The sequence below is a fragment of the Cricetulus griseus genome, chromosome X (genome assembly GCF_003668045.3).
Source record: "Cricetulus griseus strain 17A/GY chromosome X, alternate assembly CriGri-PICRH-1.0, whole genome shotgun sequence".
Taxonomy (NCBI): domain Eukaryota; kingdom Metazoa; phylum Chordata; class Mammalia; order Rodentia; family Cricetidae; genus Cricetulus; species Cricetulus griseus.
This window is the reverse complement of record NC_048604.1, coordinates 19,023,610-19,050,336: the sequence shown is the minus strand read 5'-3', so window position 1 is coordinate 19,050,336 and position 26,727 is coordinate 19,023,610. Positions and strand designations below refer to the sequence as shown.

At 42.4% G+C, this 26,727-nt stretch overlaps 1 protein-coding gene across 1 annotated transcript in view; it reads right to left on the bottom strand.

Annotated features, from left to right (window-relative positions):
• Positions 1-26,365, bottom strand: part of Frmd7 (FERM domain containing 7) — a 29,177-nt gene extending 2,812 nt beyond the window's left edge. The window contains exons 1-12 of the mRNA XM_035450147.1: positions 26,261-26,365; positions 15,648-15,836; positions 14,605-14,709; positions 13,788-13,830; positions 11,911-11,989; positions 9,054-9,151; positions 4,712-4,826; positions 4,363-4,510; positions 3,079-3,174; positions 1,542-1,705; positions 278-346; positions 85-160 (exon numbers count right to left, since the gene is read on the bottom strand). Of these exons, the coding sequence (XP_035306038.1) occupies positions 85-160; positions 278-346; positions 1,542-1,705; positions 3,079-3,174; positions 4,363-4,510; positions 4,712-4,826; positions 9,054-9,151; positions 11,911-11,989; positions 13,788-13,830; positions 14,605-14,709; positions 15,648-15,836; positions 26,261-26,365 (1,287 nt within the window). The remainder of the gene's footprint in view (positions 1-84; positions 161-277; positions 347-1,541; positions 1,706-3,078; positions 3,175-4,362; positions 4,511-4,711; positions 4,827-9,053; positions 9,152-11,910; positions 11,990-13,787; positions 13,831-14,604; positions 14,710-15,647; positions 15,837-26,260) is intronic.
• Positions 26,366-26,727: the final 362 nt, after the last annotated feature.

Genomic DNA, 26,727 nt, shown 5'->3' with positions numbered 1-26,727 from the left:
TTCTGGCAAAATTGATTGTTGGAAGCACTGGAAGACTGGATGACTTAGACTTATCTAAAAAGTGGGGCTTTTCAGAAACCTTACTTGTTTTGACACATCAGAGAGAATGTCTGGTGATGACCTGCACTGCCGTTCATGATACTGAGATGGATACTGTTTCCTGAAATCCCCAAACAAAGAAGTCATTGAAACGCTCATTATGCAAATTATAGGATACATAGACATCTCTAAATTCAACTTCCAATCAGCATGAGAAGAGAGAAGGAAAAGGGTGCACCTTTCAAACGGCAGGCTCTTTAACCTCCCCTTTTTCCCATATTCCAAAAGTTGCCTTTGAGTTCTTCCACTATCATAAAGAAGAGACAAACATCATTAATTCCTCATAAGCCTATACGCCATTAAAACCTGAAAGCCTCACCTTTGTTTGAAGCCTAAAGTGTTTGGATGAATGAAACATGTTGTCAATCTATCATATTGATGCTATGCCTATCTATCTGGCCATCAACAATAGAATGATTTCAACTATCCAAAACATTGGCTTTAAAAAAAAAACTTTAAAATACCAACTGACTCTCACTTCACAAGCTCATTCTAAGGAAGCTATTTATTCAGATTCCCAATCTAAGGTGGATTCCAAGCAGCTAACTAAACAGTAGAAAACGATCTCTGCAGGTAGGCTTATAGACATAAAGAACTCTAGCTGACTGCTGGAAGAAACACAAGAGGCAGAAAGAAGTCACAATAATAATGTAACCCAAAAATTTTGGGGTCATTCAACCAAAGGGCAAGGCCGGACATGCCTCCCTACCTAAGGTCATTGTCATGCTACAGCTGTCTGCAAAGGATAAGAAGGGGTTGTTGTAAGAACTCAGGTCATTAAGAAAGAGCAAAACATGCTCAGTCGCATCTGTTTAAGAAGACAGGGATTTGCAGAGTACACTTTGGATACATTCCATCAAAAGTGTGGTCTTTTTAATATCTCTATTCTTATAAGGGCAGGTTTCCAGAGTCTGAAAAATCCCTTATGTGGAAACATTATGATTAGAATTATTTTTGTAATCACTAGAGTTTTGTAAGCTTCTCCCAATGGATTTCGAGCCCACTTCAATTCCTCTAAGGTGGGAACTGTATTGAGAAGCTTCTAATAGAGGCTTGCTCTGTCTTTTGAATCCCTTGAGGCCCTCCAGTCTTTTCCTCACTCTGTCTTTCCCCTCAGTGCCATGAATGGATGCTGTTGAGCTTTCTTTCCACATCTTGCATATAAGCTGCCTTTAAGGGAGACAGTAAGTTCATTGAATATATTTTTTTTCAAACACCCTCTGCTACCCTACAACCTCACTGCGATTCTGATCCAACCCTTTTGGTTACTAAATTCTGACCTAATGCAATGTACCGAGAATGAGCAGTAAGAAATAGTTATAATCTTTCAAGTGAGTTAAATGGATCTTTATTGCTCCTGGAATTCAGACTCCTCCCACTGCTTCCCATGTTATTGAAAAGAAGCAGTGTGTATGGTCTTCCCTTGCACAGTGTGCAATTACCTGTAGCGGAAACTGGAACCCTTGCTGCAGAGTAGTGTTTTGGGCTTTGATTTGGGCTCTTCGGAAAGCCTGAAGAAAGCGTGGTACTCCACACAAGTCTTCCAGAAAGCCTTGCACGCATCTCGGCTAGCCATGGTGAACTCCAAAGTGTCTTTGCACAACACCTGTATAAACCATTTTCTATCAAGCAAAATATCCTGCAAGAATACCAAAGACCTCCCAAACTCAATACCTTCTAAACCATCAGTCCAGCAGCCCATGCAGTGTCTGGTTTTCCCTTTGGATCCCCATAGGCTCCACAGTCACTGAAACCAAATGATTAGCAAACTCCCAAAGATCAGACACTGCCTCCACTCACACACTGAGCCTTGTCTGGGAAGCCAGGCTTGTTTTCCACATGCCCCTCACTTGTAATGCTTTTCTGCCTTGCCTCTTTGCTGCCAGAAACATTTTAGGAAGTCATAAATCAGGTTAAAATGAATACCAAAGGGCTTCTTTTCAAGGTGGCAAGAAGGTATAAATGACCACCAGGAAGAGGGAGGGGGAGATTTCATTCCCTCTGTAAGGATGATTGAATGCATACAAGTGTTTTCAATGTCCCAGGTAGAAATACACCTTCCTCTATATACTTTCTCATACTACAGCACTTTGTATTTCTCTCTTGGCGTAGTCCATATTTTAATGTATCCTAAGGGAACTTGGATTTCCAGTTCTAAAGTACAAGCTTTTCTCATCCTGAGTCACCATATATACCCATTGGCCCAAGGCTCTCTGGCATGCTCCCAGCCCTCTTTTCAACAGCCACACCAGCTCTCACAGGTCACTTCCCCCTCCCCTCATTCCTCCCCAGGTTCCTGCATGTAGCCCCTGAGGCTCCCCACAAAGTTCACACTTAGTCTGGCCCCATGAACTATTCAAATGAACACCTTTACATAATACCAAGATCTAGGCTTTATAATCCAAAGTGGAGCTTCTCTGGGCCCAAGTTACTTGACACACACAGTTTTTGTTCCACTTTGTGGCCAGTCATTAAAATACCCTAACACCTTTTTTCTTACCCCATGCAGTGAAAAGTTGCCTATGAATGACTTATTTTGCTTATATGAACACCTACTTCTCATAGAATAAGCACGTAGTTGATGTTCAATAATATTTGCTTAAAAGAAGTAAGTGAAAATACTTTATAAAATATAAAAGAGAACATCAAATAATTATTTCTGTTGTTCTAGATCTGGTGGCCCCCATTTGACTCATCACTCATCAGATTCCTCAAAAATGGTATCCATGGAGACTTGTCTTTTATCCAGCTGCCTCGTTTTCCTATTGTATCATTTATTCTGAAGTGCAAATCAGATGTCATAGTGTTTTGCCTTTAGTTAAAGTGTCATCAAATCTCAGCTCCGTTTATATAGAGAACAAGAGGGGGCCCACCACCCCTCAGAGCCAAGCACCTTTCACCATTTATATTCAAACCATTTCTAGAGCAACGACAAAATGCCAAGTGAACAGAAATAGAATGTTTTAGAAACCTACTCACCAAAATATTAGCATGAAGTTTGATGAGAAAATGCTTTCTCTTAAAACTCAACTTGCGAATCTTAGCCCAGTTGAAAGTATTAATCTTTGTATTTCCCTATAATGAAACACATAGCTAGTTTTAGAACGTGTCTTCAGGAGTCAGATGATGCCACAGTACAAGTGTGATGGAAAGTACTCTCCCTGAATAAGATTCTCTGGGGCTAGCCCTTATCCAGAGAGAGCCCCGTGGAACTAAGCAGTGGCTGCCCTTAAACATTGCAGGCAGAACACAAGTTCCTCCACTACGTAAGCAAGAAGGTGCAACATGGAGACTTTTAAGCCAGGACAGTGACACTGGAGCAGAATGGATTGCACTTCTGTGATCTCACCCCTCTTCCCCGTTTCCACATACAAGCACTAAAAGGAAAAGCCCATTTCTCCTGCTGCCTTATTTATTCAAACATCCCCAGTAGCTCCTCACTGGCCACATCATCAAATGTGGTTTGGATTTTGCTGTTCAACATACAGTCATCTCTCCTGCTGCTTGTTAGTTTAAACTTATATCTGTATGTGTACCTTCATTCCTGTGGCCTGCCCATTCTCCCCTGCCCCAAGTGCCTTCTGCATAATCAAACTTCTTACCAGTGCTGATGGCACACTCCCTTGAACATTCTGATGGCAGTCAACACACCCCATTTCTAGCTCCTCTGAAGAATTTTGGTTTTAAGCAGACCAGAAAAACAAAAATTCTTTAGAGGAGCTAGGGGGAGAATGGTGATAGAAGACAATGGCACCTTAAGTTGATTTTTAACTTGAAATATAAAATAACAAGAAAACAATGATGTGGTAAATAGCTACAGTTGCTGGCAGCACTCAACATTAATTCCCTACCAGCTGGCACTGGTCACTTCCCACGTAATGAGTAATAAGTAAGGGCACATCACAGTTTGGATCACCTAGGGTGGCTCTTAACCATCTGGAAAGTACTATACAACTTAAGGTTTTTGGATATCTAAATCTACAGTTTAAGAGTCCCTACAAGCCTCTTACTTTTATCACTTCACCATGCTGGCCTAATCTAAAGTGTCATGGCCTCAAAACCCAGACAGTACATTAATGACGGCACACAGAGGAAAGCACATTGTAGGGCTATAGCTTATGTACACCATTTACAAGCTCTGCTTCCCTTCTAGTAGGTGGTAAGACAAAGTCTTATAAACCCTCTGGGGAACAGATATTTAAGTGGAAGCCATGGTCACCACTCCCAGCACACTGAAGGGCACTCAAGGGGGAGGGTTGTTACCCGCAACACCAGTACTCCCATGTGAGCAACAGCCAGGTGAATCTGCATCCCTTCACCATCACTGGCAGGCTGAGGTCTGATGCCATACATATCCAGCTTCCTTGCTATGTCCAGTAGCAGAATGTCTGATTCTGCTGGGCTCCGGCCACTGCAACAGGAAAGGATTAATGAGCCCAGCCCAATAAATGCAGCAAAACTCACCCTGCAACCCCTTTCTTCTGAGAGATGTCGGAGGAGTTGAGTGCTTTCCTGAGACTGAAGCTTCTCAGACTTAAAGGCTTGCCTTAAAGAGGCTGTCCTAGCTTCAGTGTCCTCCACTGGGAAAGCCGGTGTCCGGGGAAGTACTTACATGTGCTGCTGATGAAACTGCATGATCTTGCTCTCCAAACAGTCTTGGCTTGGTAAATACCGGGTTTGTCCCAGATGCTTCCTAACTGCTTCTCCATGAAAGTCTCCTAATTCTGCTGTACAATAGAAAAGTGACATTGTTCCCATTTCCATTGAGGAATTAAACAATGTGCAGCCTAAGAATCCTCCCGTTCACCCCCAAAAGCCTTTTCTCTGCAGCTGCTGTAGCCCAATCCCATCCAACCCCATGCTTTATGAATATTTCTGTTTGTACAGGGGAAAACTAACAGACTAGTTGTCACATCACAGGCATAGGTTTTTTGTGAAGTCTCAGCCTGTATCTTGGGCTGCACACCCAGAACAGACATTAAAAGCTCCAAATTCACACTTGAATATTTTGTTAGCTTTTCCATCCTCTATTCTCTTTTTGTAGTATTTGCCTACTTTCAATTAGCCCCTGTTACAGACTGAAATTTGTCTTTCCCAGATTTGTAAGTTGAAGTCATGTCCCCTAGTGGCTTGACTTCATTGAGGAATTATGCTGATACTGAGAACATAAGCGGATAACTGTAGTCCAACCTAACTAGTATCCATTTGAAAGGAAGAAAGCCAGGCATGCAGGGGAATTCTAGGGATGAGTGCACAGAACAAAAAGTGTAAGGAGACAGTAAGAAGACTTCCTTCTCAAGCTGATAAAAGAGGGTCAAATGTAGCAAACCTTCCAACACCTTCATCTTAGACTCCCAGCCTCTAGGATGGTGAGGAATCATTTTTCTCATTTAAACCACCTAGTTAGTCTCTGGCATTTTCCTATGAGAAACCTAGTAAAAGCTAATGCAGCCCCAATTTTCTTTCCATTGTGATTATCCATTATCATAAGCAGAGAATAAAATATCAACTAGAATGCCAGCAACCTACAGCCAAGTCATCACGCTGTACTCTGGGAATTTAGCAAATCCCCAACAATTTGAATCCCCAGTAGACAAATCATCCTTCCCAAATAGCTGGCAGTTTATCTGTGAACCTAATTTACTCTTTTACAGACATCTCCAGTTTATTGTTAGGGACAACTATTACAGGATTAACCCTGCACTAGCAGCTGCATCCTTACAATGTTTTGTTCCTACTGCAAAGGGCCTCAGACTTCTTTGACTTTTGTCTTCTTTGCAATTGTTCTGTGTCCAAGATTCACATGAGTTACCTTCTGATTATTTGTGTCTCTTAAAGTCAAAGTTTAGAACACCTTGTTCTCCGTTGTGACTTTTAATCTAAGGCAGCTGGGCAAGAACAGATATAACCACACCTGTTACTCAGATATGTTCCTTTTTTTGAGTTCTTAACTATCACATTTCTCCCTTGCATTTCTTCCCTCCACAGCCTCCCATGCATCCTTTCCTACTTTCCTTCAAACTCATGTGGAATCCTATGGTGCTCTCATGTTGAGTAAAATACATGTACAATGCTAAGAACACTATATAAATAAGGAGTTGATGGAACCATGTTCAACCTGATAAAAGTTATCTACGAAAATAACCTATGGCTAACAATATAGTCATATCACCGGGCAAGAGAATAAAGACTTCCCCTTAAAATCAGGAATAAGATAAAGATGCCTGCTTTGGTCCCATCACCCAGAATTGTACTTGTGAGCAAGGTAAGTGCAACCAGATAAGAAAAAGATATGTAAAAGTTTTAAAATGTAAACGAAAAGATAAAACTGTCTTCTGTAGATGTGAAGATCCAATATTTATAAAAGTCCAAGAAACCAATAAAGAACAGTGAAGCATAAATGAAAAGTCAAGAAATAAAGTCTCACAAATATTCTTGGCAAAGGTGTCAAGATAATGCAAAGAAAAAATAAAAATCTTTTCAATGAATTGTTCAAGAACAAATGGAAACCCATGTGAAAAATACTATGATACAAAGCATTTACAGTCAAATCATCACTCTGAACATTGGGAATCTAGTAAATACCCAGCAATTCTACCACAAAGCCTTCTTGATGATTCTAAACACCACAGCCATATCCTCCCCTCTGGCCTCTTTCACGGTGTTCCTGATGTGTGGACCTTTCTGTCACTGGACTTGGCCCCTTGGCTTACTTTTGTGCCTCCTACAAACCTTCATTGAACTGTCACCTTTACAGTAGGCTTAGCCCCCACTTTATTAAAAAAACCCAGTACCCTCACCTAGAACTCCCCCATCTCCCTTCTATGCTCTATTTTTCTCCATTGCTCTCATGACCTCTGAACATTCATCATTTTTTTTCTTATTTTGGTCATTGTCTGACTCTCTTGCACTGCCAAAATGTGAGCTCCATGAAGAAAAGGATTGGTGTTGTAGCTCACTGCTGTGCTCTCAATGCCTATGATAGGGCCTAACAAGGTGGTACTCACTCCATAGTTTTTGTTGTTTAATGAATGACAAAACAGGATTATACTTCAGGTTTTTAAGAAGAAAGATTCATTTGAATTATGCAAATTATGTTTGGTAGGGACTATCTGGCTAGTGGTGCATAAAAATGGTTTAAATAATAAAATGCCAAGTCAGAATGCTCAGGTTCTTGAATGTCTAACCTGCAGCAGGCACTCAGCAAATATTGGACCGGTGAGTAAATGGACAATAAATGAGTAATTGGGCTGTGATTCTGTGCATGACCTTGATGCTGGGATTGACTGTGAAATGTTCACTCACTAGAGCCACAGCCTTTTCTCCACAAAATGAATGGGTCTTGACCACAGACCTTCTGGAAAACCTGAAGTATTCTGGCTCTTTCCTGAAATGGCCACTAGGCAATGCCCAACTCCCAATGCCCAATGCAGTACTGTTATCTCCCAAAAGAGGTCACCTGGAGCCCTACCCTCTCAACTGCTATCTGAAGAGGTAACTAATGGAGAAGGATTCTCCTTCTACCCCATGCCTCCAATGATACTGGGCACATGGCTCCTGCTCTTGGCACTCAAGACCTTTCAAGAGGATGCTTCATTTGTCACCATATCTCCTAGATAGAAACTATTCGTGAAACTGGGCGTTGGTGGTGCACGCCTTTAATCCCAGCACTCGGGAGGCAGAGGCAGGCGAATCTCTGTGAGTTCGAGGTCAGCCTGGTCTCCAGAGTGAGTGCCAGGACAGGCTCCAAAACTACACAGAGAAACTCTGTCTCAAAACAACAACAAAAAAGAAAAAAGAAAAAAAAAGGAAAAAAGAAACTATTCGTGAGTTATGTGTGGTCATTCTTCATCCCCTGTACGTGATGTCCCACCAGCATTTTTATGTTGTTTTCTCTACCCGTCTTCACATTCAATTCCCATAGATTTCTTTAAGCTCCAGTACAAACTCCATCTCCTCTATCAGCTTTCCTTGACTTTCATGGCGTTCTCCATCTATGGCCTTTCTGGGAGTTCAGAGCTCTCTTTTCCCAGCTGGGAGTCACTTGATACACTGCCTAGGATGCAGTCCCTATCTAAGCATTTCAGTGTGTTGTTCTCAGAAAAATCTGAAATCTACCATTTAAGGACTGGTGGGAAGATAATGAACAAAGGTCAGAAATGAACTTATGAAATAAACAAAAAAAAAACCCTGAAATTATGGTTCTGCAGGATTATCAAGGAACAGTGTATTCTTGGGAGGCCATTTCAAAACAGAGAAAGTCCAGCTGGACTTTGAAGAGATGTTATCTCCCCCTGCCTAGACCCTACCCTCCAGGCTGTAGGAACAGCATGGCCTGGCCTGATTAACACCCTCCCAGGCAGGCCCCCACTGTTTCCCACGCCTCCTCTAGTCTACCTTCTGTGTTCCTTCTAGTCAAACTACTTGGCTGCTAACACATGGAAAACATTCATTTATGCCAGGTGCCTTTTAGCCTCTCCACCTTCTCCATTCCATGTTTATTCTCTGTAGAAAACATGGAACTGAGATATAAACTAGGGCCAACAGAGGGAGTGTGGACTACTTGGTGAAATTCATGGCAAGAATTATTCAAAGCAGATCCTGGACAGCAAGTCAAGGGACAGTGAGTGACACAGCAGGGTTGGTAGACTGAGATAGGACAAAGCCATCAGAAGCACCTCCATGAGATGGCATTTTCGTCACTATTTTAAATACAAGAATATTCAGGCCCAGAGAAATAAGGGAGCTTGCTTTACTGTAATGGCAAGGTAGTAGGGGCAAGATTTCACTCGGATCTCAATGAATGTGATGAAGCATCATTTCACTGTGTCTGAACCAGGTTGCCTCTCCCCTTAGGGCTGAATACAGTGCCAGGCAGGAAGATTGGAGGTGCTTACCTCCTTGGCTTGGCTCTATTCCTGGTGAATGGGCCAAGAAGTAGTTTTGGTACTTACACTGTAAGATGTGTGACACCATTAACGCTGTGCAGTTGTCACTACATGGAAGCCTTCCCAGAGCCAAATCCTTCTTTATCTGAAGAGTAAAAAGATACCTGCAAAGGATTTGAGGAAAAGATCTTGACAAAGAAGCAGGAAGACAGAAGGAAATTTTCCTTTCTTCCAGACCCAGGATAATTGAAGGAAGGAGCAGCATATGGACACTCGAGGGCCTTTTTGGGGTGGTGAATCGTGCATACACTTTGCTTCAGAACCAAACCAATCCCAGCCCACAACTGGCTGACCCAGCCCATTGGCAGGTTCTGCAACAGTTAGGAATTGCCCCGGCTGTAGGCTGCCACCAGCTTGAGGGACCCAGACAACCCTCTTCTGGTACTTCACGCCATGGAAACAACCACACCCTGAGCTAGAGAAGCAGGAGCCTCAGCAGGCCTGAGCAGACTCTGGGGAGCACAAATTGCTGTCAGGTAGGCAGGGCCATAAGAATTCCAGAGGCTAGTGGAACAGGATCAATCACTCCATGATACGATGATACCAAGACAGGGGCCAAGCCCTTCTGACCAGTTGGTAGCACTCTAAGGTACTGAAACTATGGCCAGAACCTAACATCTGACGCTAAATGTAGACTACCTACCCAAAGAGCATATTTCAGGAATCAAGGCCATTAAGCCGTGTCTGTGCCCACATTATTCCCTTGTCTGGATTGCTATGTTACCATCAACCAGAGCCCATCTGAGTGCTTTACAAACAGTAGGTGTGAAACTAATGGTTGATGAGTTCAGGGAATGCAGAAGCTTCATACCAGGACTACAAAATGCAGGTTTATGTTTAGGGCTCTGCTGAACTGAATATTTGTCAAACCCACTTAAGGCCTTAGTAAAGGAGAACTCGTGTGTGTGTGTGTGTGTGTGTGTGTGTGTGTGTGTGTGTGTGTGTGTGTGTGTGTGTGTCCAGAGGTCAGAAGACAACTTTGGGTGTCAGTCCCTGCCTTCCACCTTATGTAATTTAGCTGGATTGCAAGCATTTAGGTATGCCTCTCATCTCAATGTAGAAGCTCTGGAATTAGAGGTGTGCCTGTTTCCAGCTTTCTGTGGGTTGCAGGGATTTGAACTTGTGTGGCAAGTGCTTTTCTACTTAACCATCTCTCCAGGCCCAGTGCCCATATTTTGGTAAGTGTATAAGAAAGGCTCTACTGTTGTCTGCTTTCTTGTCCAGAGCAAAAGCCAGTTCCACTGTTTTCTTCTAGATGCAAAAACATGCATTACCCACTGTATTTCCCTATATAAGTAGAATTTTCCAGACTAAATTCTATGTGGAGTTTTCAGTAGCTAATGCCCTGAAGGCAATGTAGTAACAGATAACTAGCTACAGGAGATAAATAGAAATCTGCTCTGAACAATCTTGTCAAGTGATTATTCAGTTCATGGAAGCTTTAACCATTATGTCCCTATAAATTGTGAGTACCTCTAATGCTCTAGAAATGATTCAGTTAAAACAGTTATTTTTGTATAATATTCTCAGAAATCCATGCATTGGCACCAAACAAGGAATATTTTTAATCTCTACAACAGGTAACTTATTCCTTTTAGTTGTTGCTTCTGGGTTAGTGTGTGTGTGTGTGTGTGTGTGTGTGTCTGTGACCAACTCCTGCTCTATAGCTAGGCTAGCCTAGCATTCCCTACATATCCAAGGCTACCCTCAAACTCATGGTAGTCTTCCTGCCTCTACCTGTGCTGTGATTTACAGGCATGAGTGATCACACCTGGCTCAGTTAAGTATTCTTAAATAAAATGACAAGGAAAACTTCATGTAATCCTAACATTTACCCGTGCCTGTTTTCAAATATAGATGTATATGATTTCAAAAGCAAAAGAAAATTTCAGTTTGTTGTTAGCAAGGAGAAAGGAAGCTTTTTGTCATTTGATCATCCGTTGCTGGGAAGAAGACAAGATGCCTCAGTAGTAATGGCTATCTCCTAAGAAAGCAGCTGCCTGCTTCAGATCCTTCCTCTGAATAAGTGATGAAACATTTATCATCAAATTATTGTTTTCTCACAGTTTTGAAAAGGTCAATCTCCATCAAAATTGGTCATAGTTTAAAACCCAACCACAAAGAGTTAGTGAATGTAAACTAGTTTACATAGCAAGATATCAACCTATCTTGGCAAGTGGTTGACAGCAGACAAATGTGGAGAGAACTAGGGAAGGCAGGGCAAGCAACTGCACAAAGACTCCACACCAAAGAAGTAAGTCAATCTGCCCCACGTGGTAGGGGTGGACGCCAGGGAAATGAACCTGTGGTTTCTAATTCAGTCAACTTTAGCTTCCAGGACATGTTCCTTAATGGTATGTAGCAGTCTCAGTCTAGAAAGCAGATTATGTTTTGGGGGAGTGTTATAGTGACAATGCCATTTTGCTAAAGTAGGTTTCCACTGCAATTATAAAGAGCATTTTCATAAGCATATATCGTCATTAAAGAATGTTTCCTTTCTGCCTATGGGATCCATCCGTACACACATTCATTTTCAATGCTCATGAGCATTGGATGGCCTCAAAGCTATGCTGACTGAAACACAGATGGCATGAAACAGCATGCATACTGTTGTGGAAGTTAGCGGATTAAGCCTCAAAATGCCACCCAGGTTTGCCACTCATCCATTCTTAGTTCTGAAATCTGGAGAGATTAACATTTAGAGGAACAGCCAGATCCTCCCTCTTCCTAGCCCCTCACCTTGTCTCAGAGAGTGAATTAAACCTAAGCCATGCAAAAAGGAGCCCGAGCCCTTTCTTCAATAGCTGGAGATTGGGTGTTCTCAGGTAACGTCATTCAGCACACACACAGTTAAACACTTTACCTTGTGAGTTCTTCCCGAAGGTGTCCAGGGTCCACTGGGAAAAATTTCACCATAAATTTGAAAACAACCTCCTTAGGATCTTAAAACACAATATCTCCATAAGTTTTATTAAATGTTCATTACAACAGTTAAGATCACACACACACACACACACACACACACACACACACACACACACACTCATGCACATACACATACACACATTGACACACACATACATATACATACACACACTGATACACACACTGATACACACACACACACACACACACACACACACACACACACACACACAGTGTTCTACTTCCATCCCTTCTCCGTTATCCTTTCCCATAGACTTATTTTACATTTCAGTTTTTGACATGTATCCTGCTATCATTTTGGGGTTGTGAGCCTATGTGTATAGCTATCGAGAAAGTCTCCAACTCATCTGCCCCCTTCACACCCTTTCTCCATTTGGGTTTGTTTTGTAAAGATATGTCCATTTGAGGCCTACTCTGCCCTTTCTTAAGAAGTGAGTTATTCTGAAACACTATTTACAACTCGCTATCTGTGAATGTTCTATCTTGCCTGAGAAAAGGGCCCAGGTTCAGCTCAAACACATGAATGGATGTCTTAAGGATTTCTTTCATAACAGGAATGAGAAGCAATGTGGACCAATGCCTCTATCAACGTTAAAAATATACCCCTAAGAAAGCCTGTCTACATATTTTCACACCTACTTGCATTTGAAAATGAGAAACTTGAGGCTGGGGGTGAAGCTCAATGGTGGGACACTTTGCTAGCATGTACAAAGTCTGAGGTTCCATCCCCAGTACCAGAAAAAAAGAATAAAGTTTGTTAGATCAAAAGTAACCACAAACGAGAAGCAACAGTGTCATTCATTAAATCTATCTTTTCTGGATGCCCTTCATGTGAGGGATATTATTCTACGCAGACACTGTGGAATTTAAAAGACACTGGTGTCCCCAGCCTTGTTGGAGAGACAAATAAGTAAACAGAGGAATTTGAGTACCGCACAGCCTAGGTTAAGGAAGCCTTCCTGGAGGAGTTGACAGCTAATTAGGTTAGCAGAGGAAGGAATTGAAATGAAATAGAGCCAAGAGCTTTGTGTACCATGTTAATAATGTTGGACTTCACAGGTAATTAGGGAAGCATTTTAAGCAGAAGGGAGATGTGGTCAGGACTATATATTTCAGTCGAACCCTTGGAGAGCAATATGGATGCTGAATTGGAGAAAATCAGTTCAGAAGCTACAGAAATTGGGTGACATAATCAAAGAACCCCAGGGAAGCAGAGTCATAGGTGTATCAATATGTGAAGAACAGAGTGGACCAGGGAGCCAGGAAGACAGACTAAAGCAAGGTTTCTCAAAGTGTTAAAAGACCCCCCTCGCAAAATAGCCTGTGGAACTAGTTAAATGGGCATGCCCCAGGACCCTTGTTCCATGAATGAGGTCCAGGGTAAGATACAGGAATCACTCAAACATAACTTGAAGCAAATGCCAAGGCTTGTGATGGCGTGAAAGGAAAGAATCTTCAGGCAGAAGGTCAACATTATCGCAGGGTTACACTAAGGGTTCTTGAAGAGTCACGGGGTCCAGAGTGAGATATATTCCTTCATGCAATCCACAGGTGGCATCATTACCAGAAGTCTTCAGACATACTCCAAGACCCAGCACCTGAGCTTCTTCATCTCAGACAAAATTCAGACAATTTTCTCTATTGCTAAACTTACTGGCCAGATGACGGGCTGATGCAATCTAAGCTGCCTCCCCTTTTCCCGTTTTCGTATAGTGAGGAGTTGTGTGGGGCTATAGGAGTATTTTTCAAGCATGAACTGAGGACTATATTCCTTGAGTGATCTTCCATACTTACTTTTCACTTGCTTTGTTATGGGCTTCAGAAGTTCCAACCAAACCTGTAATAGCATCAGTGAAACAATTGGTAGAACACAGTGGTAGTGAACACAGCTCTTTTTCTTTCTTGGTATCAGATAAAGGTCAACATCAAATGAGCAAACACTGGGACTATTTAGATTTCTAAAGATAGTTGGAAACAAACAGCCAGTCAGTCTCCTCATAGTTCTCCAATAACAGTGAACACTCTTGATCTATAAACTGTGCCGTTGACATTTCAATCACTGCTTCCCCGCCTTGGAAGGATGATAGAAGTGTCACAGGCAAGGCTCATCAGTGGCTACAAAGACTCATAAAGGCATTTGGCTTCACATCGGAGTCCTATAGTCCCCCTACCCTTACCCTTGCCAAAGCCCACTTAATAATGAGCCTTCCTTGGAAGGTGCCAGATTGCAGATATGCCAAGGCAAATTGTAGCACAAGAACCTTCTGAAAGCTATGGCCTGAGAAACAGGGAAAGAAATCTCCCTAAATAGTCATGAGGTCAGGAGTCTTAATTCTGGGGGTTAAGGTCCAACCATTCAAAACAGATAAAGCTTTGATAGCTGGTCAAAGAGTAACAGAAAAGGATCAGGAGGCAGAAGGATTTGTTTGGCAGACCAAGGCAGCTTAATGAACAAAGCAGGGGGAGGGAGGGCAGCTTTAAATAGAGTTATTTTGCAAGGTATAAATAGGTTTTGTATTTTCAATATGGTATTGAGCCTTGTGTACTTAGGTGCAAACTGCATTTTGAAGCATTTCTAGATACATACAACCCCGTAATAAAACCCACTTACATTATTTCCAGAATGGCTGCAGAACTCTAATCCAAAATATTCCTTTTCAGAAAGATTGAGATGGCTGCAGCTCAGGTTAAAGAGTGCTTTTCCAGAGGATTTTTGCTAAACAAAGCAGATGATAGCACAGTTTGAATTCTTAGCATGTAATGCATGACACAGCAGAGAAGTGATGCCTTTCTTCAAACCCCACCTTTTAGAGGACCTGCATGCTCCCTAAAGACGTTAGGAGCTTTACAAATGCAGACAGATCTACCTACAGATAGTTTTAGCCACATCGCCCCACACTCCTCAGACTAATGATAAGCCCTCTTGGAAGAGATCGCTGTGCACTCAACCATGGCTAGATCTGCACATTCATCCTTCACATAAAAATCCTTAATTCATTTATTGCAGGCAGCTTGAACGATTTCCCCCCAAACTGACAGACGGTTTAATTAAGATGTAAATCTGACCCTACCACAGCCCTACTTCAAATCCTTGAGGGGCTCTCCTTTGGGTAGAGCCTCACCGTTTAGCCAGGGAGGCTGGCGCCTGCCTCCTCTCACTCTGCTGCGTTTCTTGCCGGCCCCCACCCCCACCCCAGTGACACGTTGCTCTACTAATCTCAGCCTGCTTGCAGCTCCCCTGACATGTCAAGTTGCTTTGTGCCTCTGTGCTTCTGCTCATGTCATTCCTTCTCCACAGCCTGCCTGCCCTTCCCACCTTTCCTTGGTTTGGCTTACTCCTACTCAGCTCAGTTGTCATTGCCCTAGGAGAGCTTTCCAGATGCAGGAGGCGGACCCTGAGTTTCCCAGTCACTCCGTGTACCTCCAACAGGACACATCTAGCCCTGCTTGTCTACCTTCCCCCTTTTTTGAAAAAAATTCCTCCCCAAGTCTAGCTCAGAGCTTGATGTACAGTAGATGCTCTTAAGTGGTGGTTGTTCTAACAGGAAGTTGACCGGATTCTTCATAGGAGTTCTTTGAGTGAAGTTCATTTTGCAGTTTTGCCTGCGGAATGTGCATGGTGTATTCTCTTTACATAAGCCACACGTATTTTACTTCATAAATCCCACACACGCGGTGGGCACAGAGAGATGGCTTTCTTAGGCTTCTCTGAGAACAAGCACTTTGAAGAGGGCTAAGTGCAAATCCCGTTGAGCTCCGTATGGCTTTAATGGCCACCATCGCCGAACTCAAGTGCCGCTGTTGCAGGGAAGATGGCGATGGGAAAATTGGACCCTGCCTGATCTGCACAAAAACATGCCGCTGAAAACTCCTAGTTAAAGCCAAGTCCCAGCGTGCTCAGGCTGCTCAGAGAGAACCCAGGTGTGGGTGCGCGGAAGCAGAGTTGGAAGTCACTGAGCCATAGAATTAGCAGCAACCAGGAGAGGGCAGAGGTCACTCTAAGGAAGGCAGTGGCACACTGAACAGAGCCTACATCTGGGATTTAATAGCTTCCAGGAAGGCAGCCCACCTCCCCATCACTTCCCCCACTGACCAAAAATATGCTCCTCTCCCCCTGCCCTTTCTTCCTTTGGTTACACTGCACAGAGTTCCAATTTAAGATTCATTCGGGTTAACCAGGGTCCTATTTTTAAACTCAAATAGGCCACGAAGGGCAAAAGAGATTGCACCCCCTCGCACCTGGAGAGAAGGCTGCCAGACTGAGGGAAGACGGGTTTGATTTGATGTGGGAGATCATGCTGAAGCTACGGGCCAAGAAAAGGGAGGCAGGCCTGGAGCTGGAAGTCGGGGTGCATAGGGCATGGGGGGTGTCTAGTGGGAGAGGAAAAGTGCTGGCTAGGGGGATGGGAGTGGGGGTGTTTTGCGCCTATGTGGCAACCTTGCCTAGGGCAAGTGCTGACACAGACCATTCCAGACAGATGAAATCGCTCCTATTTTTAAAGTCCTCCAGACAAGGAGCTGCCACGGGATTTTTATTATGAAGAAAAAAAAGAATTTCTAAAGAGAGAGGGATGACAGCAATACTTTTTCCAACACCGTTTCTGTCATGAGGACTAAATTCCATCATAGACTCCAGTTTCTTTGCAAACAATTTTAAAAGCTTGAGATCTCTTTCTCCCTCTCCTCCTCCCGTCTCCATTCTTATTCTGATTTTCCATCAGGGCACTTACTCCCTGTCATCACTACCATACTTTATATGTTTGTATACATGTTTACTTATCTGTAGTCCCAGAAATATAAAGTCATTCACAGAAGGGTTTCAAGCAAAACTTCCTTTTTGCTCTGTTCCTTCAGATCCCCTACCATGTTTATTGCTATAATCCAACGATTCTTCCATCCCTGTAAATGTTGCCAAATGGTTCTTGAAGTCTTTGGCATTTTTGCAGTTGGAGTCTGGGCGCTCCTGTGGCTCAAGCACTCCACCCGCATATTGGGAAAGGCATTTCCCTTCCTAGTGTACGTTGAAATTGGCCAGCCTTGTGGAATGTGTTACATAATAGGTAGGATTTTGGGTCTGTCTCAACACGTAACCTTTAATTTTTTTCTACCATCACGATCCAATTCTTCTGCATTTGTGTTCTGATTTCTTTCTCAGAGTATCTTTTTATATACAACTTTTTTATATTCCCCTTTAGGACTTCTGATTTTCTATATAATTGTCTGCTCTGGTTTCAGATGGCACATCATAACTTTGGAATCAAGCTCCTCTGAAGACCTGACATCTCTGCCATCCATCAGTCTTCTTACTCAAGAAATTGAGGCTCCAATTTTAAGTGTTGTTTGGTCTCATCTCCCTTGTATAGAAGTAGAGCATTGCCTGCCTTCTAAAGAGAACTTTTAGTTTTGATGTACCAGAAGCCAAACTTAAGAGTTTCACACATGTCAGATAAGTGCTCTACCACTGAGCTACATCCCTGGTCCTTGTGTTAGTTTAAGCAAATGTTTCAGAACTTAGTTATATGATGTCCAATTTACTGGTTCATAACCACTAGCACTGATTTCTGGAGGCTCCAAACTCATCATCTCATGGAGGCAATAATATTCTAAATGTTAAATTCTAAAATTCAGGTAACTGAACTTTCTTTCTGTCTAGAGTTGTCCTAACCAGTTTGTTAAAATACACCTGGATTGTAGTCTTTCTACTCATTTCTGACTAGATGAATGGGAGCAAATCAGGTAGCTTACAGATTTAGCTAACCATTCCAGGTACCTATGTGTTAGAACATTTAGATGCACATTCAACAGGCATTTACTGAGTAAATAGATTCATTGATGCAAACATTTAATTGGATTGGTATACATTAGTATGATGACCCTCTCGTGAGGAAAACAAGCACTGCATGACCTTGGGAAAATGAATGAACCTCTCTGAGCCTCACTTTAGTAGTCTATGAAATGGAGATGATAATGATTAAATTATCTCGGAAATAATCCACAATGAGATCTTAGTCTGATGCTTGGCACAACACAACACACAAGCATATGTAAGTGTGTATAGAGGATGTGGATAACCTAGAGGTAAATACAATGAAATGAGTGTGGAATGTAACAGAATTATTATACTTTCAGAGGAAATATTATGGGGGGGGTCTTTCCATTTTTGCTCTGTATCTGGCTGAATATTTTTAAATAGCCAAAGCCAGTAGAAATTCTCTTGACTGAATTCCACTTAACACTACAGACCATGTTTTCCTTTCCCTCTTTAAAACAACAACACATGTAATGGTATGAGAAAAGCTCACAGCTAACAGGCTTCTCTAGTATGAGTGTGGATGCTGTTGTATAACAATCAAATCCCATGTTCACCAGTGACTATTTTCTTCACCATATTTTGGAAGTGTGACTTGTTACTATACTTGGACAACTTGACTAAATTACATGCATATATTCATTATTATATATTATATATTATTATTATTATTATTATTATTATTATTATTATTATTATTTAGTCCTTTCTATGAAAACTAAAGCAATCCTTATACAGACTACATAAGGGGCACCCCCTGTGCTGACAAATTTGTTTTGGACATGAACAAAGTAAAACAATAGAGAAGAAAATATATCAAAAGCTGACAGAATTCTGTCCTCACTGTCGTTTCCAACAATCTACATTCTCTTGCCATAGTAAATGAAACAGTATTAAGTGGTAGATAAATGTGGTTTATGGGAAAGGGACAATGGAAAACACAATCTGAAGTTCACACCCAACAGGAAGGCTTTGCCCCTATGGGGAATTATCGGCCCATGTATATAAATATGAAATTTGTCCAAATATTTCAAGTTATCAGTGTGTATGTGTGTATAATTTATTGCTGATCTCTGCTTCAGCAAAATTTTATCAGTTAGCAGGTTAACAAGCATTTTAGAAAATATTGAGAAAGGGATTCTCACATATCCCCACGGAGTGCATACTTCAATGATTTAATCACATACAGACTACATAATTGAGCTTTCAGAAAAGGATATATTAGAATAAAGTATTGCATATTAATAGAGCATAATAGGTTATATTTTACTGTTGCTTTATACTTGTTATATTTTCTGGAGAATTTCAATGGATGTAATAAAGTTAAAAAGTAAAATATTTAGGAAATATCTTCTAGATTTTTTTCATTTCTACTGTTGACTCTAGCATACAAAATATTTCTTATACTCTTCTTAGGAAACTGCTCTTGATATCACACCTAAGAATTAATTCATCCTATTTCTTAACACACCCATTTTTATCCCAAAATACGATTGTCTTTTGTGTGTTGTATTGGGTATAACAAAATGTCCCTCAAATAGTAGAAATTAACTTTCTCACAGTTCTAGAACCTGACACTCTACCATGAGGGTACTGGTACAATAACATCCTGTTCAGAGCACCTTCTCACCAACTCTTCAGGTGTGAGGGGAAAGGGAGAAGGGAAAGGGAGGAAGGCATGGAGATTTCTCTTCTACTGCTGATGAAGGCCACTAACCATACGGATAATGCCTCAGCCTTATGATCTCAACTTTATCTTCCAAAAGCTGGGTCTTCTAATATAGTCACATCATGGATGAGAGTTTCAGAATATGAATTTTGCAAGTATACAAGTCAGTTAATAGCTATCACCCAGTTAGATAATCCACTTTATTTTTAGTGTGTGTGTGTGTGTACATGATGTTTGCCTGGGTGAGTTCATAGGCTACAGCTAATGGAGATTAGAGAACAATGTTTTTAGAGTTGGCTCTCTGTAGGGAAAGCTGTAGCCACGCCTTCTTAGGGGCTGGCTACAGGTGTGCCTGACTAGGCTTGTGAGGGCATGGTCAGAGTGACATAGTGGGACTGCGTTTTCGGTTTCGGTTTCTCTTTGCTTCTTGGTGTACAGACCTCTACCACACCAGCTGGCTAGGTTGCTCTGTAAGTAAGGCTTTTCCCTATTAAATACCCTTATATTTCTACCTGACTCCATATTGGCAATTTCCCACAATAGCTCTCTCTTTGCAAATTTACATAATTTCTGGGCTGGAACTCGGGTTGCCAGTCTTGTATGGGGAGCACCTTCACCCACTGAGCCATCTCACAGTCCCACTAAGTTGCCATATTCCTTTATCATTTTTGACTTTGTGTTTGTTTGTTTGTTTGTTGTGGAAAGTATCTACCTATGTAGCCCAGGAAGGTCTTGAACTCACAATCTTCCTGTCTCACTCTCCAGAGGGCTGACTGGGATTACAGATGTGTGCCACTGTACGAAGCTTCATTCTTCACTGTTCCTAAGTGGTAAATGAACTCTCCAACAATGAAAACTTGTAAGAATTTTGAAAACAATGCATCTAGAGAGGGCCCAAGGGGAAAAGCATGTGATGGTCAGCCACCTTGCACTGGGGAAGTCAGAACATCATGGTGACACCGAAGTCTAATTCTGACTTTTCTCCCAAGAGGGGCTGCTTTGTCTATCCTGAACTTCATGTTCCTTCTTTGGAAAATTAGATGATCAAAAACCAGACACAACGACCAGTTGTTATATAAATCCATTAATGTGAAATATCTAGAATCAGCAAATCCACAGAGACAGAAAACAAATTCAGGGTTTCCAGGGGCTAAGGGGCCAGGAGGGATGAATGAGCAATGACTCTTAATTTGTATCAAATTTCTTTTTGGAGTGATTGAAATGTCCTAGGATTATATAGGATTTGACGGCTATGCAACATAGTGAACTATTAAACACCATTTATTTGTATACTTTAAAATTAGAAAGTTTCTAGTATTTGCATTATAATCTTAACTTCAGGTACAATTTTAGTGAATAGCTCATGAAAATAGTCCTCTGCAGTATTTGATTGGGCACCTGGCTGAAAGAAGGCTGCAGTAAGTGCTGACTATTTGTACAGTGATCACATAATGTATCAGCCATACATGGATACTTTTTAAGGTTGGCAGAATCCACTAATAATAACTACAATTTCACAATAGTTATAACCCAGGAGTTCCTTGAATAAACCTTGGTGTGTGGTCACATAGCTCTTAGCATTTGGACCGCTTACAAGGTCTGTTTTCACAGAAGTAACATTTCTTTGTGTTATCAGAATCTGGAACACCGGAGCTCACACACATGATTATTTGGGTTCCCCTAATAGTAATGAATGCCAGCTGGTCATTCCCACAACTGGCAATTGAACAAATGATTGAATGATTGTTAGGTCATTACAGCCCCGTGAGTCCATTTCCATATGTATGGGCTGTGATAATGAGAGCAGAGAACTGCTTCACTAGTCTGACCCTTGTCTCAATACTTGAACACTTCAAAGATCCACATCACCCCTCTTTTCGTATATTCCTCTGTTGTTTATTCTCTTCTCTGGCTTCTCTCAATCTTCATGCTGTCTATACTGTAAGCTTATTTTGACCCGCCCACTTCTGTCATTCTGCATATGCCATCACCCAGTATGACCCTTTCCACCTTCTCTTCAATTCAGTTCACATTGTTGAGACTCTACTCTGCACAAGGTGCTTTCCTACTGTGCAATAAGACATGCGTGAGCCAAGGGAAGAGGGGGGAGGGAGCTATGAGAATGAGAAGGGAAGAAGAGGAAGGATGCAGAGGTCATGAGGGAGCAGAAAGGTTGAGTCAGGTGTGGATTAGAAGAAAGGATATGCTATAGGTAGGGTTTTAGTTGGGGGGGTGGTAGGGGAGGAAGGGAGGGAGAAGGGATCTGGGATTGTCATGTAATTCAATCTTGTTTCTAATTCAAATAAAAAAAATAGAAAAATAAAAAAAAATAAAAACAAGAAAAAAAAGACATGCTTGAGCAACACAGGCATAACTATGAAGGAACACATAGACTGACAGGCAATGTGGGCACACTGCTCCTCACAACAGTGTGAAGGGACAAGTGCCTTTGTATTGGAATGTATGCATGGTCTATATGAGAGCTCATTCACAGTGCACGAACCTACGTCTAAATGGGATAGTAGGTAACACAAAGGACTTTCGGCAGAGGGGACACCCAACTGGACACAGAGCAAGAACTAGTAAAAAGAAGGGGAAAGAGTCTCAGAAGCAAAAGGGATTAGAAAACCTTATCTAGACAATGATCCACCAAGCAATTAGCTGTTGTTAGGAAAGAAAGTGAGATTCTGTAGCTGCAAAGGTGGGCGAGAGCCATGCATTCCAGACAATTTGTTGGCACTTGAAGCCAAGCCCCCAAATCCGGGCCCTAGGGAGGGGCAGCAAGAGACATGAATGGTTTTAAATGAGATATTGACATGGTCAGAAACTTGTTTTAAAAACATAAGGCAGGAAGTAGAGCACAGCTCCCCAAATTATAAATTCCAAGTGAATCCCTGGGAGTCTTGTTCAAAAGCAATCTGATTCAGTAGGATTGGCTGAAACCTGAGCATCTGTGTTTCTCGCTGCTCATGAGGCCCCTGGTGGAAGAAATGCTGGCTGGGACAACTTTGAGAAACAAAGGTGGAAGGGATGAACAGAAGATGGGGCAAACTGGTGGCAAGAAGATACTTTAGGGTACCATCATGGTTGTGGAAAGTGAAGATGATAGTTGTGAAGTAAGGTAATAGGCATCACAAGAGAGAAAAGCCAGATGTGACACTTAGCACTGAAGTGGACACAAGAAGAGAGCTGAGGCTGGGAAGGGGGAAAGAGTCTAATTACTGCTGACATTCTCTTTGCAAGCAAGACATAGGGTCTTGCCTCCTGCCAGGGTAAGGGTATGCAGACACAACCACTGAACTTAGGTACATTTCGCAGTCTACTGGGTTTTTCCTTGTCATTTTTAAAACTGCTCTTTAAATATGTGTGCATGTGTGTATGTGATGGATAAATACGTGTATCCATGTCCCTCCTTTGATACTCCCTATCCTTTGTACAAGTCTGAAAAGACAAACAACCTTTATCGTATCTTACGCCCTCTGCTGGCATGGTGACAAAATAGCCAAACCTCTCATTTATTCACTCTGCTTTTAAAGTAACTAACTCCACGTGGTGTTTTTCTTTCCTGTTTCCTGGAGTGAATTTCAGAGGGTCCATGTTCCCTATCTCTTTTTCAGCTGACCAGGTCCACCCCTCTGGAACTGTTCCAGATCAGCTGCCTCCATGGCAGTATAATCACATTGTATCCTCATGGAGACCACTGTGATGTAATCCCTTCTGGATACTCTGTTCCTTTCAGTTTCTTGAACCCCTTCATTCCTGACCTAGGACAGTGCTTCTCACCCTTCCTAATGCTGTGACCCTTTGTTCCTCATGTTGATGGTCTAGACAGTGGCTCTCACCCTTCCTAATGCTGTGACCCTTTAATACAGTTCCTCATGTTGATGGTCTAGACAGTGGTTCTCAACCTTCCTAATGCTGTGACCCTTTAATACAGTTCCTCATGTGGATGGTCTAGACAGTGGTTCTCACCCTTCCTTATGGTGTGACCCTTTAATACATTTCCTCATGTTGATGATCTAGACAGTGGTTCTCAACCTTCCTAATGCTGTGACCCTTTAATACAGTTCCTCATGTGGATGGTCTAGACAGTGGTTCTCACCCTTCCTAATGCTGTGACCTTTAATACAGTTCCTCATGTTGATGGTCTAGACAGTGGTTCTCACCCTTCCTAATGCTGTGACCCTTTAATACACTTCCTCATATTGTGGTGACCCCCAACCATAAAATTATTTCATTACTGCTTCATAACTGTAATTTTGCTACTGTTAAAACTGTAATGTGCCAGGAGGTGGTGCCATATGCCTTTAATTCCAGTGCTCTGGAGGCAGAAGCAAGTGGATCTCTGTGAGTTGGAGGCCAGCCTGGTCTACAGAGCAAGTTCCAGACAGGCTCTGTGCTGAGAAACCCTATGTCAAAAAACAAAAACAAAACAAAAAAGGAGTCATAACCCACAGGGTGAGAACCATTTCCATATAGCATTTTTTTGGAACCCAGAGCCAAGCAGAGAACTCTGGGTAAAGGATGGGACATGTTCTAAGTAGAACAAGAGTTTTGGAGATAGTTGTGCATTTGGTGTTGTTTGGTGCATTTCTGAATGAAGCAATGTTGTCCACAGTGAGGGCTTCCTTTAGTCTTGTCCTGTATCTTTCACTCCCATCTATGCCTGTGTTGAGAAACAAGAGCAGCAGGCACTTTATCCACTGTGCCCGGCCCCTCCTGAAGAGAAATCTGTCTCATTTCTTAGCCTCTACTGACCCAGGAATCCAAGGACTCCTTGAAAATTAAACTCTAGCACTGCCTCTAAAAACTACTTTTACTTTTTCATCAAAAATGCAAATACTCTGGGCCCCCAAAAGATAGCTGAACTGATAAAGGCACTACTTACTAACCCTGACGCCCTGAGCTGGATCTCAAGGACCAACATCATGAACTGCCCTGAGTTGTACACCATGGCGCACACACACACACACACACACACACACACACACACACACACACACACACACACACACACATGCTCTCTCTGTTTTATATATGTCACTAAATATATTAATTAGTTAATAAAGTAATAAATATTTTTAAAGCTCTGGAGAGGCTGAGTGGACAGCAAGAGATCAAAAAATTAATTCTGATACTGCAAAAAGTGTGGCATTCATCTTACTATTATCAGATGTAGCTACTTTCTAAGAAGTAAATGGAAAGGGGAAGGGAGCTTCGTACTGGGGAAGCTGCTTAGAGATATAGGGCAGGGCAGAAAGGCATCCCTTTCTAGGGGTTCATTCCTAGTAAGAAGGGAACTGCCGGAGCCTAGAGAGGTTAATTAGCAGGCAGTGGCAGCTCCTTCTAAAATGGAATGCTCCTTAGCAGGCAATCTTGTCTTTTAGCTTTTGGTGGCCAGCGAGGTGCAGTTAGTTGCACATAAAACAACAAAGACGAAGTAGGAAGTCGACAGAGGCCCTTTTCCCCAGAACCCACTGGACTCAGCCATAAACCCTGGAGGGAAGTAGTTTAACTGGGTACTTAAGATTTCCTCATGGGGGTAAGCAGAGGGACCAAGCCTTATAGTTGTTTGTGCACGTGTGAAATTCACACCAAATTACAACCACTTTTCATTTGGTTTGGGAAAGCACAAAGCTGTTCAAAGTGCTGCATGTGTGAAAGATGGGAGCCTTCAAATTGCTCCGGATTAACTGCTCAGAGAGAGTTCCGGCCATGTGACTTTCACTGTTGTGTGTGTGTGTGGGGGGGGGGGTCCTGGAGATTCAGTTGAGCAGCTGCCTATCACCCCTTTTGCCCTGCCCTGGGCCATATTGATGCTGAGGGAAAGCAAATTGCAAAGAGAACTGTGTAATTCCACAGTGTAGTATCTGATAGGTGATACTTTCTGGCAGACACCTTTTGAAAGCTACACGGGAATAAGAAGGCACCACTGCCTGAGGCTTTATGGAGGCCTGGCAGTGACCTGGACAGGTTGCATCTGATTCAATGTGCTAGATTGGTTACAAAGTGACTCTCACCACTCAGTCACCCTTTATACGAAGAGGCGAAAAAAAGGGGGAAAAACAACCCACAAGATCACCGCCCTAATAGCAGCCATGCCCCCACTCCTGGGACATTGAAATTATCATGCTTGTACTGGAAAGACTGCTGCTAAGTGACAAGGTAATAACAGTATTCTCAAGACAGAGCTCCCAAGTTGTCTCGAAATTACTAGCTACTCTGGGCAATTAAAACAATTATAATTATGTTTGTTTCCATGAAGTGCTTAGGACTAAATCCATGCAGTGTGCATGAGGCACAACCAGATTCCAAATGGTTGCTGGAGTTTTCTTCTAAACTTGAAATCAGTTCTCTGTCAGGTAATGTGGAGTCCAACAGGACTCCACGGAAGCCATTCAAAACTCCGCACTCCAAAGCCTCATTCTGAGAGGGTGGAAGCTGAGATCCAGCCCAAGTAAGACACTGGCCTGGGGGCTATCGGAAAGTGAGTAGCCCACCTAGGAATGGAACCCAGGACTTCTGGCCTGGTAATGTGCTCATGTCGGGCTACCAAGCTGTTGTAAAATATAAAGGGAAAACTAACAGCTAAGTGTATGAAAGATAAGAAGAAACAAGCAGGGTCTCCTGAATGTGCTCTGCTACTGAGCTGTCCTCACATCCCAACACTTGAATGTCATTCCTCTAGCTCCTCTTTCATATCAGTCCGGCTCCCTGATGCCATCATCCTTTGTCACCTTCCTTTCTCATCTTTGTGTCCCTGTATTGTTGATCCTCCTTTCTTGTCACCTGCTTACAACTCTGCTGCCTGTCCCTTTCCATGACATCCTTCCTCATCTGTCCCTGGTTCCGGTCTCTACGGCCCAGCTGAACTGTGAGCTTAGTGAAAGCCATGTTGTTCTGACAGGCTATGAATTCCAACAGAGACCCATCCCTAACATGTTAGGGTGCCAAGGAAATTTGCCCTCTCTCTCCTCTGTCTCTCTCTGTGTCTCTCTCTGTGTCTCTCTCTCTGTCTCTCTCTGTCTCTGTGTGTGTGGGGTGTGTGTGTGTGTGTGTGTGTGTGTGTAGTGGTGAAGAAGGGGGGCAGAGAATGTATGGTCTTTGGAGAAAGAATCCAGGCTGGCCTTGAACTCACAATTCTCCTACTTCACTCTCCTCAGTAAAAGTAGTAAAACCTGGGTGAAGGAATTATGGTTGAAATTTACTTTTTTCTTTTCGATGACCAAAAGTTTGTATATATTTTTGTAATTAGC